Source organism: Colias croceus, chromosome 1, assembly GCF_905220415.1.
Source record: "Colias croceus chromosome 1, ilColCroc2.1".
Lineage (NCBI taxonomy): Eukaryota > Metazoa > Arthropoda > Insecta > Lepidoptera > Pieridae > Colias > Colias croceus.
The window spans coordinates 7,024,327-7,040,926 of NC_059537.1; the positions used below are offsets into that span (position 1 = coordinate 7,024,327).

The window sequence follows — 16,600 nt, forward strand, 5'->3', positions numbered from 1 at the left end:
TCATATTTATCACAGTATGTTTACGTAAACGTATGCCTTGTGTTTTTAATATAAATTCATAGGTGGTAGGTATAACAATTCATTCAATGAATACAGTGATAAATTTTGTGTTCATTTTATGAGTAAACAAATCACCAGGGAATCCTAAAATGCAGATGTTTCTCAAGTTTATCCGTAAAATGACCGCGGTTGGTGTCGTCAGTAATCCCTGTAATAATATATTCACAACTAAAAGGTAGAAATCCGCAAGTCCACCGACTCTATCACTCCCTGCGGGCCAATCGACGGCCGTCGGGTGGCCGCCACTTAATACCGCTATCGTTTTCTAACTCTTTACAAAATAACATTTAAAGCCGGACACAATAAAAACTGATGATCCAATAAACCAATTTATACAAATTCTTTGTGCTCAAAGTTTGCCCAAACAATTTTAAAGTCATTCACAAGTGACTGATACAAAAAGACACTAACTGTAAATAATTGACATAATGATAAAAAATTGCAGCGTTTTGTCTATTCAGTTTGAAGGTGCGAACGAGGCGGGGGACATCTGCGCCCATTGGCCGCGCCTACCCGTAGGTGGAACGGGGAAAATACTGTGCAAAATTTTCTCGACAGAGCATTCTAAAAAGCTTTTAGTGTCATCCCGCTGTCACTTCGATATTTCACGTTAAAATCCGTATCCCTCATTTGCGTGCTACAAAATGAACGCGTCAAATTGTTTACGATTGATTACGTATGGGACTCTGTTTTAAAATCCATTAGTAATTCATGAACATATCGTTGAGATATAGCAAATTAATATAAGGAAAAAATGTTAAACTGACGTAAACGAATAAAGCTTTCCGTTACTAAACGTAGAATATGTTGGTTAATTTTCCAATAAGTACCAGGTTTATCAGTAGGAAGGAAAGCTTCGAAAACTTATTTATAGTTGGGTGCAGTTTTGGTGGAGAGGGGAGCCGGTAGGCGGAGCACACGGGCGGGGCGTTCGGGTGCTGAGGTGCCGAGGCTCGGGCGCGCTGGCTCCGACTCGCCCATCAAGAGCTCACAGTCGCGCCGCACTTCTCAACATTGAAGCGCGCGTCGGTGCATCGCTGCATTACAAAATCACTCGATACACTCTCAGCTGGCGACCTGAAACCAGTTTCCAAAATTAAAGGGCTCCCGTAAACAGAGTATAAAGGTGCAACGCTCACTAATTACTCGGTCAATAGCAGTCACCTAAATAATTGGCGGAAAGGAACCGTACTAAAGCAGAAACGGGCACCCCATCAATTAGTGCCACCTGTCGGACACGCGCCACGCATTAATTCGCACTTGCAATATATTTGCCCTCAAAAAACTTCAAAATAACTGGCATCAGTGCACCTGCGGCAAACTCTTGACGGATACACTTAAATGTTCACAAAAAGGATTCAGGTGTAGCCCCGCTCGCAGGGTGCTGGCGCTATGATCATGTTATTCAAAGGCAATAGCAGCAGATTGGAGCATTTGATAGAGAAAATACAAGCTAATAAAGAAAATCACGACGTCTCCTCGGAAGATATAAAGGGTAAGTTGGAAAAATTTATACATTTTATTGGATTAAATAAATTATATGCATACATTTTTGAAGTAAATTAAAATTATATCATTAGATAAGTAAGTATATGTAACTAAGTATCTAAAAATCGTTTCAAAAATTCTATATTTTATTTTTGCTGCAATTCCAATTATTTAAAGTCCTAACTATTAGATCCAATTATTATTTTATTAGAAACTATTCTAAAACTTATATTTAACATAATTAACCATTTGTATCGCTTAAGATCAAATGCAATAGTCATAAAACCACGTTATTAATAATTATAATATGATTTCACATCATAATATAATTCACAGGTATAAAGGAAGTAGGAAGATATTTAAATATTATCCAGCTTTAAATAAACGTTAATAAAATGAATCTAAAACGTAGCGTTAGATTAAAAGGTTTATTCGACAGTACCTACCTAGGTACATTTAGGAAGGCAGAAATAAAAATCTAATTCAGAGTCCAAAATTTTATTCGTCTTCTATACCTTTAAGCTCTGAAAAATCTTATAAGAGCAATAAAAGCCTACTGAAAATTAAGATCCGATATTAGGTTTATAGCTATAAAAAGACGTGGACGACTCAAAAGGCCAAACGAAGGACACTTAATAATGAACACTGTAAATAATTTTCTAATTATGAAGTAAAAAATAAAATGGAAAATAATGTCGCAAATTTTTTAACTAATAATTTAAACATGAAAATTTTTAAGTGTAAGGTCCAATAAGAGTTGAACAAAACTCTTATTAGACCTTACATTTAAAATTTAAAACTTAAGAGTAGAACAAGACTCAAAAAAAATATTTAACCCTTAATTCGACAGATTTTTTTTGTAATTAAATTTGTATCTGTGTTACTAATTTCAGTTCTTAGCTTATCTAGGACCCTAAAAAAAATACAAAAAAAAATCTATTGTTTTCAGGTTCCTGAAAAACCTATGTCCTATATACTGGACCATATCAAGTTTACAACAAATTGATGCACTTGAATCATGTGTAGTATATTTCTCACTGTCAAAAAGGTAGAATATAAAAACCAGAGATTCAATAGAATATTATTCAATATATTTTGGTAAATTAAGTCTCAAAGTTACATCGTTTTACGCTTAAATACTCTGTAACTCTTAAATCTTATAAATTATAAAAATCACAATTATGTTTTGAACATAATAATAGGTAATCTATGCAGTCTTTATAATAATCAACATTTAGTTAAAATAATCAGTATCAGTTATAAAAATGAGTATCAAAAATATCGATGTAGATTGTTAATCATTATTTTATCTATCTAAGTACTTATTATGAAAATTATAAAAGCAATTTCTTATGGTCACTAAGCACAACCTCTGTTTGCATTTGGAACACTGCATGTTCGTTTTATTGTTCTTGCAGAACTTACAACGTCCATAAGTGGTATATTCAGGCCAGTGGTTGTATCCATCATAACGTACAGAAACTGGGGTCCTCGGTGCACTTGGGTTTTGGATCAGAGCTTTTTTCGGTACATGGTTTCGTCTCAACCGATCTTCCCTTTTGCCACAATTCAACTGCCAACCTCTGTCTAAACTTTTTTAGGTTTATGTTTTTCAGGCTCTTCATGTTGCATTCTCTCCTGTAGAGCAGCCAAGCATTGTTAACCGATATGTCTAACATTTGGCCAAAGATGTTCATGTACCAACGACGGCTCTTGAAAGATATTCAATAAAGAGCTATCAACATGTCGCACAGATCAACGCCTCCCATATGTTGATTGTAGTAGCTGACTAATTGGGGACATGTGACACCAAGTTTTCTTTTCTGTTCTTTGCTCCATCTCTTGACTTCTTGAACAGGGTAAGCATCTGCATAAGAACAGGCCAAAGTTACAACCTTATTATCGAACCATTTTACAATGACGATCTTTTTATCGTTATCTACGACTTGGCTAAATCTTGTGTATCATTTTCGGAACTGTCTAATAAATTCATGCGCTGTAAGCTTGAGTCAATGGGAGGGCAGGATGAGGAGGACAAATCTTCAGTTTTATTATGAATAGCAATATCCTCATCAGGTTCAGAATCAGTGTCTATATCTGAAGGAGCATATTCAGGCGGTACCAATGCTACTAAGCGTTGTCCTCTTGACATGAAGTTCTAAAAAAGACAAAAATAGTAAAATTCAAAACATATTACATGCGGATCCCTAATATAGTATTATAATAAACAACAAAAGTTAATTTTCTAATAAGTCGACAACGAGAACAATACTGGACATATAATTTTGTATATAGTTTTCTATAACTTTGATAAGGGGAAGAATACTGGACATTCAGGTAGTGGGTCTTGTAAAAACGAAACAAATCACAGTAAGACAATAAATATATTATAAGTAGCTTTATGTGTATTTTATCTGGAACTTTCAATGATACTACGAAAAAAATAAGCCGTAAAAAATGAATAAAGTGCAACTTACCGAGAGCCTGCGCACCACGTTGCTTCTTCCCACCATCTCGCCGGTGACTGCTCGATTCCCGTCGAAGTGTGTGCCTCACCGATTTTTGACAACGTAGTTAGATAGTTAAGGATTCGATTATGCCATCTTAGTTCAAGTTATAAGATCTAGTTTTTTAGGCAGATTTTTTTTTATTCAACGCGAAGTATACTGCACGGCGTCGAATTAAGGGTTAAAGAAAACATGCCACAGCCTTCACACCTTGCAAGGATAATATAATCTGAACTTTACTCGGTTGGGTCGTTTGGGAATTGGCACCTAGGATTCCCTAGATAAATGACTGATAGACGTGTAAAGCTTAATGATATATTATTTATTTTTACGTCAGAGATTTAAAATTTAAATAGTTATAACTAGGTAGGTACCTATAATTTATCATGATACATTGGTATCATGTCATGGTTAAATCTATACTATAAAAATGAATCGCAAAATGTGTTGGTAAGCGCATAACTCGAGAACGGCTGAACCGATTTCGTTAATTCTTTTTTTATAATATTCCTTGAAGTACGAGGATGGTTCTTATGGAGAGAAAACGTAAACATGTACCACGGGCGAAGCCGGGGCGGACCGCTAGTATTACATATATATTAAAAAATTAACATCTTCTAAAATCATCTAGCTATCTACATTGCTTAAGAATTTTAAATATTTGAATTATATTCGTTTTTTTTAGAAATTGGTGTCTTGGAAAAAGTATATCAATGTCTTATTGAGGTCTAGTCAATGTTACCAGAAATTAACAGCTACTTCACTAATGGGATAATCTTGTGCAATTTGAAAAAAAAAGCCGCTCTCTACATAGAGTATATTATTATATTGTCAATAAAGATATTATTTCTATGCTCATAATGATATTTTTAATGTTCTGAAAATAAAACCATAATATTATATCTACTAATTTCTAGAGATATACCTACTTGGCTTTGCTTGGGTGTAGTCTGCAGGTCATTAAGGCCTTGCTATATTAAATAATATTACCTTGCAAATGTGGAAGATTGAAAGAATAAAAATAACAATGAGTCAAATAAACCTAAAACTAGAAAGCAAAATTCCGTTGCGTTGTAGGGAAGGTTGTTAATTAAAAAAAAAAACGAAGGTAGAGCTTTGCTCCGTTACGTAAAATGGCGATTTACACCCAATATAGTCTTTTTTTTATAATATAAATGTAGACGTATAAAGTCTAATACTTTCCCATAGGAAACATTCTTAGCTCAAAATCATAGTGGTATTTATGAGCCTCATTAAAAGGGGTAGAGCATTTGTGGCGCAGTATTAATAGGACCTGGTACTTAATTCAAATACTGAAAATTCCAAATATAAATAGATTTTTCCATTTATGCACATTTATATCTCATTTCCAAACGGTGAAGGAAAACATTGTAAAACCGACATATCTAAGACTTTACCTAAACTTTAAACAAAAAAATAAACGGCATTCAAAATGTTAAAAATAAGTTCAATCGACGTTCACATAAATGTTTAACTTTTTTTTAAGAGGGATAAAGAACTTCCTTCATTTCTGTAATCGATTACCTACAAGCAGAATGAATGCACATAGGCATCTAAATATTTATAGCGAAGTTGCACTTACGCGCCACAGTTACTTCATCATTTAACTATCTTTAGATTGATGATTTGATGATGATAAAACAACAGATTTACGATTTACAAAAATTTGAGTTTCCTCTCATTTCACATCGTCAGATTTCGAAAAATCGTTCCAGTCATCTGCGAGTTTCAGTAGAATCTCATGTTTTTTGAGGTCGATAAAATATACAAACTAAACCGATAGAAACTCAAACTAAAACATTTTTTATGTAATTAGACTTCTTATAGAAGTACTTTTGAATTGTCATAATATATTTTTAACATTTATCACACATTCGGAAAGCAGTATCGATATGGAGAAGAACCAACAAGAAAGTTGTCCGTAGTTGCTCTTTTAAAATCATGAAAATATTTCATTGTAATTTTAATTTTATAAAATAATATGTAACTAAATAATATATCATAAGTAATAATGATCCATCCATCATCCATCCTGTGGTTCTTACGCGACAACTCGCCACGGATTTTCATCTTTCATAATGATTGAGAAATGCTGATTCCGCTGATCAGGCCGAATATTGCTTGAAATCTAATTCCTCTGAAGCTTATTCCATATGTACTGTGTAGGTTGGTCAGTTTTTCACATGATTAGTCGTTTGGAGATTGGCGCTGATTGTCGAGGCGCCGGTTGAGGTGTCTCAGACGCCGCAATTAGGAAGTGGGCTTCCGCCGCCCACCACAGTATGTGCGGCGCCAGAATCACCCGACGAATTGCTTGCAATCGTTCTTAATTACGTGTATCCTATCTAACACCGAGGTAATTATGGAAGAAAGCGATTAACTGTGATCCACTATATAAAGATTAATTTGGAAGGCAGAATCTAAAAGATGAACGTTGCCTATTCTTAACTACTCTGAAACTATGAATATAAAACCAAGAAATGATAATTTATTCATCAAGAAACTTGAATGTTTCTTCTAAATAAACTTTTATTGTGACAAAGAACCTAATTAGCGTGAAAGTACATTAAATCTTCTACGGAATGACGGAATTCAATTGTCATTATTTTATCCATTAGCGTGGTCGTTACGCGCATCCGGGGCGTGAAGGGAGACAGATTGATATAAATAGTTTCCCTTATTATATGCGATATAAAATAAGGAAATAGGGTCGCGGTAAAAAGGGAACCGCGAAACCTGAATATATGAAGTTTTATACGCCAATTTCGCGAGTGTTCGCAAGACATCTCAAAAAAATGTTTAGTCATTTAAAAATAGATACCTCATAATATTTATTCAGACACGATTTTTAAGTAGCATAAACCAGAAAAATAATTTATAAAAACGAAAACAGTCGATGTTTTCGTTTTCTTGTAGATTTGGTTAGTACCTATCATTTTCTTCTGTGAATATCGACAGTTCTGCGAAAAAATTAATCACACGAAGCGTAAATTGATCTATAATTCCATAAATTATTTTACTCGATTTATGGATGTCATAAACAAAATTAAATTAGTTTCCATTTTGCGTCCGTGGCCCACTCGGGACGCGATTTCACCACCGCCATGAATCCTGACTTCTCCTGACATTACTCATGATTTGCGCGAATGCTCATCATTGCGGCCCATTCAATTTGTCTACATTTCGTATTTTAGGTGCTCTTGAAATATTTGATATATAAAACCCACATAAAATAACTTTATAGCGTATTTATAAGCGATATAATGTGTACGATAAATTGTGATTTTGTTAACAAAGGATATTAATCGTTATTCATGAAAATTAAACTTACACACCAAATTGTATTTAAATACCTATTCCAATAAACATTTTCGTTAATATTTTTATCTATAGGTAGCGCAATTAATTTCGACATAATATGAATGTATGGAATGCCCAAATTGAATTATTCATAAGAAATTAAAAAGGTAAAATTACTCAATGCAATGTGGTGTGTCCTCATAATTTTCTTATTAAAAACTTATTGTTGAAGTAATTAGGTAGGTACTTAATCGTTTTATTTTTCGGATACGTACGATTGTGGTATTTAATGTTGTAATTTATCATGGTTTTAGGTACCATAATTAGGTTTATTAAGGAATTAAAGATAGTTAATAAAGAAAAAAGTATCGTTATGGTAGGTAGGTTCACAATATAGGTAAATTTGTTGTCAAATAAACCTATTGTTATTTTTTAAAATCTTATCACTTTAATTCTTATGTACCTACTAGGAAAATTAACATCGATCTTTACGCATAGCCTATAGGTATCATACTACAAGTTATGACTGGTATACGTAGGTATTATAATCGTAATGTTTGTCAACAGAGGCACTGGGCAGCGTGGGCAGCACGGCGGGCAGCTCCTGGCCCTCTTCCACGCCGGAACCCTCGCCGTCTCCCGCCTCCACACCAACGTCAGCTGACGCGGTAGACCCGGAGGTGGAGGGCGAGCCGCCCTTCACGCTCGGCGCTACGGAACACACCCCCTATCAGTGCCAGTTCTGTGATAAAGCCTTCCCAAGGCTTTCTTACTTGAAGAAACATGAACAGGTATGGTTTTGTTTAGTTTTGCTTCTTAATGGTATGTGTTACGTGATGCGTCTAGTAAATAATCACATAAGCTTTTAGCGTCAAAAATGGAGAGGCACATACAAGATAGAAATTTGAAGGTTAGCCAGCTTAAAAGCATTCTGTAGAACCAAATTGTTATTGTACCTACGAGCATTAACGGTAGATAATATCACACAACAAGGCAACAATATGCAAACTCTTAAGGTTAGTTAACTCGTTTGCCATCATAAAACAAGACTGACCGCAATAAAGCTATTATGTCCGTCATATCTATGAATTACCTGGCAAGTTACATCATGCAGATTCCAGCTTCATTAGCAAGTATATACCCAAAACAGACCGTTTGCAAAGCCGGTGCGTATCGAGATATGCATCGCAGTAGCTTTGCAATACTCTGAGGACGGCGAGGCAGTGACGTGCGGCCCATTACGGTGGTTGTACATCTCGGTTCCTTTGTGCAGCGCCAATGCGACCGCGCTACGATTATCCTCGACACATGCCGCCAGAGATCTAGTCGAGATAGGGCAAATAGAACCGTCACTTTGCATAAACCGTATTCCGCCTACATTTACATCTAGATTTATACCGAGCAGTGTCAAAAATGTTATTCTGCAGATGGTCAGAAGTAGAAAATATATTTAAGGAAAGTCGCATTCGTATAAGGATTCTATTAGATTATCGCTATAAAATTGCAGTCACCACCATGGTTTATAGATATGCATCGAGAAGTCGCACGGCGGTGGTGTGATGCCGACAAATGTATCGCAAAGATCGCGTCTGAGCTGCATCGAGACAGCCGGTGACGGCCGGAAATAAGCTCCAGATAACAACTCCCTAGCTAGCCATGCCATTTCTTTATCACTGCGCTTTAAAAAGGGAATCATTAAAAATAAATTAATACATAAAACGAGTATTTAGGCGTAGTTGAATGTTAGTAATAAAATTAAAACATTTAAGTAATAATTAATATCATAATAATTTGGTAAAGAATACCATCCTATAGGTTTCATCTTATCTAAGATAACTTAGAACAATACTAATGAACATAATTTATACTTTATCAGTTCCTAGTTAACTAACTACTGTAATATATTTATTGTCATTAACTTTATCTAAAAAAATCACTATTAATCCTTTTTGTGTACCTAAGAACAATTTTGCTCAAAAACAGCTTTTGTATTTAAGATACTGTAATGTTCATTCGATATAACTATATATAAATACATTAAATGCCTAAACTAAAAATCTTCAACATCTATGTATAGCAAGACAAGATTTTTTAACCGTGTCCCTGAATAATATGAAGGTACCTACAACTCTTCACTAAATTTGAATCAAAAGTTGAATTATTTAAATAATAACAGAGTGGTCCGGCAACGAGTTTGTGCTGATGACCTCTGGGCAGCGGCTGTGTGAACCTCCGATGACATCGCATTACGGCACCTGGGAAAGTCTCTCGGTAGCCGCTAGCTGCCATTTCGGTGCTTTATTGGCTATCAAGCCTGCCTTAAACTAGTTTCAAATGTTTTTTGGTGCGCTTTACTCGGAAAAGTTAACAACATCAACGCATTTATGTCGAACAATCCCACGCTGTTTATTTAGGTTATTATAAATCCTGAAGTTATTTGCGTGCCTTTTCGCTATAAGTTGTGTTACGGTTTCTTGTCGTAAAATGTCAGCAGGGATCTTCATGCACCCAGCGTTCAGCTCCCGTGGTGTAATGTGCATTGTTTATTAGTCTTGCTCACGAAATTGCTATTAATCAATTATTGCTAATTATCTCTAACTCTATAGTTTTATATTTTGTAGTAAGTATATAACTGCTAAGATATTAATATCTTAGAATATCTACAATAACAACGACGAAATTTGTTTGAAAATAACAATAATATGTATATAAAGATATATAGGAAATTAAATATCACAGAGGCATTGGAATTTATAATTTGAATATTACTATGCAACTCTTAGATACAATATGTCTGCACATTTGATAGCAATGATGGCATCCATGTTTAGTTGTTATGCTTCACTCTGTGCTAACAAATTGAGACACGACGCTAATGGCTCCACCAATCCATGGTAATTGAGCGAACACGAGAATATAAACCCCTGACTATACAAATACAATAATTCTCACTAACAACCCAGATCAATAAGTTACGCTTCGTTTTAGAAAGAAAAAGTATTCTTTTAAAAAAATCGTCTACACGTCAAAAAAGTGGTAGACGTCGAACAGTCAATCATTTGTATACGCGTTACATTACATGACTAGAGTATAATTGGTAGTGGATTTAGTAAAAGCGTGAAAAGGCTGTCAGTTTGGACAAAGTTGTTTCGTGAGCTCGCCTGCTAGTCGGTTCACGGGTGATGTGAAGGACGAGGCATTGTGCCGCTGCCACCGTCGCTTCACCCATTACCATTTCCATAATTAACTTATGAATAATTCTTTGTTCATGTTTTTCCGTAGCAGACATTTTACAAATAGAGGTGACGCATAAGTTATGTGCTCTATTATGATGAATTGAAAAAATAGGAGTTTTGGAGGTTCTAAACGCTGACATGACGCAACGTTTGTTACAAGATTTGTTAGCTAAGGGTCGTCAGTTGAACACCCTTTAAAATGTAATCTACAGAAAACGAGGAACGATATTGAGAAATAGTTACATGCATCTTATTTAAATCGTAAACGTACAATATTCAAACATTTTTTAAAGTAGAACTTTTATTACATCGTCTCAAACTTTTTGGTCTGTGTAGCGCATGTCGCGTGACGCACGATACGTACGATAATTATCGTACAAATACGATAATTTTTAGTCTCATTTCACCTTAATGTCTATACTTAAGTAGTGTGAAAAAAAGTTTCACTTTTACCGTGGTTTCATAAAACCACACAATATTTTTTTTTTCAATTACTCATTGCATTCCTTAGATTGTTTTCTTAAAGTAAATCGTATGCAGTAGGTAACATTTATAATAATTCCTTAAGTTTTTATATTACTAGTAGGTACACAATACACAGATATTTATATTGATACTGTTATCTGATATAAAATAAACAGATCAATTGCATCCATCGCATTCCCGAGTAACGGCTCCCACTGTGACATATCGGTTACAAATCAATTTCACCTATTGCCTCTTTATCATACATCTCATAATCACTTATTCTGTTAGGTATACGACGACTATACACTGATTTCAATCACTCCAACGACGTTTTTGATCTGATTCAAATATAGTTACTACTACTAGTTGTTATTCGCAACATTGCTAGTAAAGTTTTATTATGCAGCGCTCTTTTGCATTCTATCCATTTTTTATCAATTTCAATTCTTTACAGACTCATTCAGATCAAATGCCGTTTCGTTGCGAATTCTGTTCGAGATTATTCAAACACAAGAGATCTCGTGACCGCCACGTCAAACTGCACACTGGCGATAGAAAATACCGATGCGCACACTGCGAATCAGCGTTCTCCCGCAGGTAAAGTATAACATACTTATGTTACTTTAAAACACAAAAATATGAAAACATTCCTTACAACAAAAACACTATAAAAGGTCGTAATACCCTAAAGAATTATCCCTTTAAATGTAGGCGCACAAATGAAGATGTGCTTGCATAACAATGGCCACAGAATAAGATTGATCACCATAAGTCACACCACAAAGCACGATTTACGGCCATGAAACGACGCGTCACCTTTTTCGTCACCTCTCTGCGGTCATGTGACTAATTCTATGCAATTTGTCGAGCCAGCGACGAGTTCAACAAGTGAAAGAGATGATGTGTTGACAAATGGCGTCGAGGATCTTACAAAAATAAAATAATGACCAGTACCTAAACTGGCGCGCTGAGTACGGCCATTAGTGAAGGTGTTTGGGAGAACGCTTTTATTCTGTAGTTTGCATGAAAAGCCTCTTTGTTAGTTCTATTTGGTCCGTGCTTTATGTGGGTACTTATGTCTTGGATGACAAATTATCCTCTCCGGTCACACAATGATGATTTATTTCATTCAACTTTAAACTACTTAAATGACATCCTAGCGTTAAGCACTTTTCCAGATTAAGTTATTATGAATATGGTACATTTATGTGCATAGTTTATTCATAGTAAAGAAAGAAGCAGATTTTCAAAAGAAGTAAGAAGAAAGTATAAAAATGAAATATTTAGATAAATTCAAAGTTTTGTCAGTACAATCAAATATAATTAAAATTAAACAAATGTAGGTACTTAAGTAGACTTTATTCATTTTTGTTACAATATTTTATGTACATAGTTTATTTCAATTTATTTTAATCTTCTCCAAGCTTCTTCAAGCGAGAAGTTCTGGCTATTTGGCTGATAAGTATTTCACTTTGCAGCGACCATTTAAAAATCCACATGAAGACGCACGACAACCAGAAGCCGTTCCAATGTACGGTATGCAACCGTGGATACAACACTGCAGCAGCGCTCACATCCCACATGCAAGGTCATAAGCGAGATCGTGATGGGCGCGAGGTCGACAGACGAAGAGCTTTGCGATGTGTCCGCTGCGGAGAGAGCTTTCGGCGACCTGATATGCTGCAGGTAATTGGGATTGAAATTCTGGTCAAAGTTTGAGCTGGAATACACACAAATAAAAATATATAGGTGATGAGATATCACTTAAAACTCGTATGATCCATATTTTACGAAACATTAGTATACAGTGTGTCCGGACATGACATACCGATATTTGAAGGGGCTATTCTCCAGGTATTTTTATCGACAATTCAACCCCTCTACAGTCCCCTACCTCACCCCCCTCAAAATGGCCGCCATTTTAATCTTTACCTATCAATTCGGATAGTGAATTGAAAATTGTAATAACTTCGAAAGTGAGTGTCACAAAATACTAAATTTGGTTTTATTTGAACAATAACAAGTTATTCTAGGGACCACTAAACAAATTTAATTGATAAGAGTGATGAAACATACTTTAAAAAATACGAAAACCGCAAAAAAACATAAAAAATTCCGGTGAGGTAGGGGACTGTAGAGGGGTTGAATTGTTGATAAAAATACCTGGAGAATAGCCCCTTCAAATATCGGTATGTCATGTCCGGACACACTGTATAGTTATACGTAATTATTGCATAGAAGCTTTTTCGTTAATTTACTTTTTTGAGATCGCTTATTATTTCTATCATTATGATTATATTTAATACAGATTTAATTAAAATGTTATTACGATCGTTTTAGGCACATATGACAACAGCTCATGGCGCTATGACTCCACCTCGTCGCGTCGCCTCTCAACCACCGCCTACACTTCTCGCGTGTATTTATTGTACTCGTGATACATTCACTAGCATGGAACAATTGCAGCTTCATGTGAGAGCATCACATTCGGCCCTATTAAATGGCGAAGGACCAACAGTTACTGTAGAACAACCGACTCCAACGGATTTAAGCCGTCGCGGATCAGAAGGAACACCTCCAGTGAAACGGCCTAGATCAAGTTCAGGATCAGCTACACCTCAGACAGTTCTATCACCGAGTACGTTGCTATGCAATCAGTGTGATGCGGCTCTACCAGATTTTGAAGCTTTCCGAGCACATTTGAAAGGTCACCTTGAAGAGGGTGGAAACTTGGCACAAACAAGTCCAACTCCCTGCTTACATTGCGGAGCGACATTCACAGATCCGGTCGCCTCCGAACGTCACCTAGCAGCACATTATTTGGCAGTGTCATGTGAATACACATGTCACAGTTGCGCTCGAAGTTTTTCCTCGCCTGATGACCTTCAAAAGCACCTTTTCGATCAACATGCAAATAGCCTGTACCGTTGCACACTTTGCAAAGAGATTTTCGAATCAAAAGTTGCAATCCAGGTAAAAATATACTTACAATACAATATTGTGTTTTTATATTTAATTTATTTCATTTTAATTTATTTATTTATGGTCAGCCAACAGTTATTTACATCAATACAAACATACAAAAAAAAAAGATTACAAAATAACTTACATTTAAAATGTAATAACTACTTAACTATTACATACTTTAAATATTATTATTATTTTAACAATGAATATTGTCATTTTTGAATACGTATTAAATATAAATAGGTAAACGTTTATATAATGATTTTTTTAAAGCCCAATGATACTTCCCTATAATCTTAACAACATTAACAGCACTATATTTTGCAGGTCCATTTCGCCGTAGCACACAGCGGTGAGAACAAAATCTGGGTGTGTCGTTCCTGTGGCTCCAACGGGGGTGCGTTACGTTCTGAAGCGGAGTGCACTGCGCATGTACGCAACCGGCACGCAGCTGCGCGATGCGCGTGCGGTGCGGTGGTGGCCGGCGCAAGAGCTCTGCGGGAACACGCGGCTGCGCACCATAGCTATAGGTGTCCAGTCCCTGCGTGTACTGATACCTTCGCGGTACAATACTTGCTAGAGCGGCACATGCAAGTCCATCATACTATTCCGCAGGTAAGAATGAAAGATGTATTTATGAAAATTTCAAGTCAAAACAACTATGTAATAACAAATACAGAGCGATATTAAAATTGAAGATCTTAAATGCAATACTTCAAGAATTCAAAATAGTAGTGGTACAATTAATTCGATTATAGACATTTATGACATATAAACCGCTCCCTTAATTATTATCTTGTTACTATGAATAATAAAGTTTGTTTATCTTTATCTTATTATTACAGGACGTCAACGGAGACATACCTCGGGCCAAACAATCGGAAAACAACAACGCTATAGAAAACGATTGTTCGCCGTGTCTCACCGGCGAGAACCAAACAGAGGAGCGTAGACGCAAAAACGGTGCGGTTGCGTTGCAGTGCGCGTACTGCGGCGAGCGCACCCGCAGCCGCGCTGAACTGGAGGCACATACACGCGCTCACTCGGGCAATACGGCTGCAAGGCATAAGTGCCTTATATGTGACGAAGTATTGCCGTCCGCGGCTGTGCTCGCGGAACACAAGCTTACACATTGCAAGGTATGCAGTAATTTTATGAAAGTGTATTTGGTGAATTGAATATCAGTGTGTTTATATTTCATTTAATCATCAATGTACATTGATTACTCATACTTACTGTTATATATTTTAAAACAGGTAGTCGCTGGAGACACATGCGCGCGATGTCGCTCGCGGCTAACATCAGAAGAAGCGTACCTAACGCATATGGCGCGTCACCACCCCGCCCTCCCTGCGCCTTGTATCATTTGTCGACAAACTTTGGCTTCAGAAGCTGAAGCTCGACTTCACGCAAGGTTCCATCTCCGACCTAATGAGGATGAGCAGCGTTGTGCTATTTGTTTAAAAACCTTATCAGAGAGTGAAACCGGTGAAGGCGTTCGCGCATGTTCTTCGTGTTATGCGAGACATGCAGCGCCGCGTCCTCCCCCGCCGCCCACCGCAGACAATGATTGCAGACTATGTCGGCGTTCCCTGGAATCGCCAACTCGACTGCAGACGCATCTCATAGAACACACTTTCGCTGGCATCGGCTCCTTCAGTTGCTACTTGTGTTCTGCCGTATTCACGAGCGCCGCTGGCTTGCAACGTCACTTACCCGAACATCCCGCTGCTTCGCGACCTTATGACTGTGCTCGTTGCGGCCTCAAGTTCTTCTTTAGAGCGGAACTAGATAATCATGCGTTAATTCACTTAGAAGAAGCCGAATTAGCTCAAAGAGCGTTCTATGAAGCTTACGCTAGAGGAGCTGCTTCGGCTTGGGCTGCGTTGCAATCTGATCCGTCTCCAAATACCACTACGGCTCCGCCACCAGAAGTTCAAGTGAAACAAGAGAATGAAATCAAAGAAGAGAGAAACGACGAATATATTGAAGTATCGTCGCCACCTCCTGTGCGGCCAAGGTCATCCACACCTGTACCTCCCGTTGTGAAACAAGAGAAGCCAGATGAAGATTAAAGTTTAGACGTTTGTTGAGTGCACCAAGTGTATTTTGGCCAAAACTATATGACAATAAAGTAGCATTCCGTGGAAAAGTAATAATAAAAAATCACTTCGTCAATGGTTAAATTAGTGTATGTCAAGAACAATATCGTCCTACGCGGGTAACATCCCGCAATGCAATACTAGATAACGTCCTGAGCAATGTTATAGGTAAATATAAGTTTGTTGAATGTTAATTCTTAGTTAAATTTTGTTAATATGCTGCGTTTAGAACGCTATTCCATGTATGTATAGAACGCTACGTAAGTAGGTATGTATAGATAGCTCGTATGTATAGTTTTTGCTGAAACATGTTTTACAATGTTTACATCGCTATTAAATTACACTGTTATCCTTATAAATTATTGTGTTAAGCTATCTCACCTTATTGTCTTTGTTTTTACCAGTATTATATAAAATAGAAAAAAAAAACATGCTGTAGTTTCATTTGGTC

General features: G+C 36.5%; 1 protein-coding gene across 1 annotated transcript; it reads left to right on the top strand.

Moving 5' to 3' along the window:
- The first annotated feature begins 1,176 nt into the window (after window positions 1–1,176).
- LOC123694371 (zinc finger protein 423-like) lies at window positions 1,177–16,571 on the top strand. Its single transcript, XM_045639797.1, has 8 exons — window positions 1,177–1,555; window positions 7,944–8,167; window positions 11,535–11,677; window positions 12,559–12,766; window positions 13,421–14,053; window positions 14,375–14,662; window positions 14,893–15,186; window positions 15,304–16,571. The coding sequence occupies exons 1-8, from the start codon at window positions 1,453–1,455 to the stop codon at window positions 16,120–16,122; spliced, it is 2,712 nt and encodes a 903-aa protein (XP_045495753.1). The 5' UTR covers window positions 1,177–1,452; the 3' UTR covers window positions 16,123–16,571.
- Window positions 16,572–16,600: the final 29 nt, after the last annotated feature.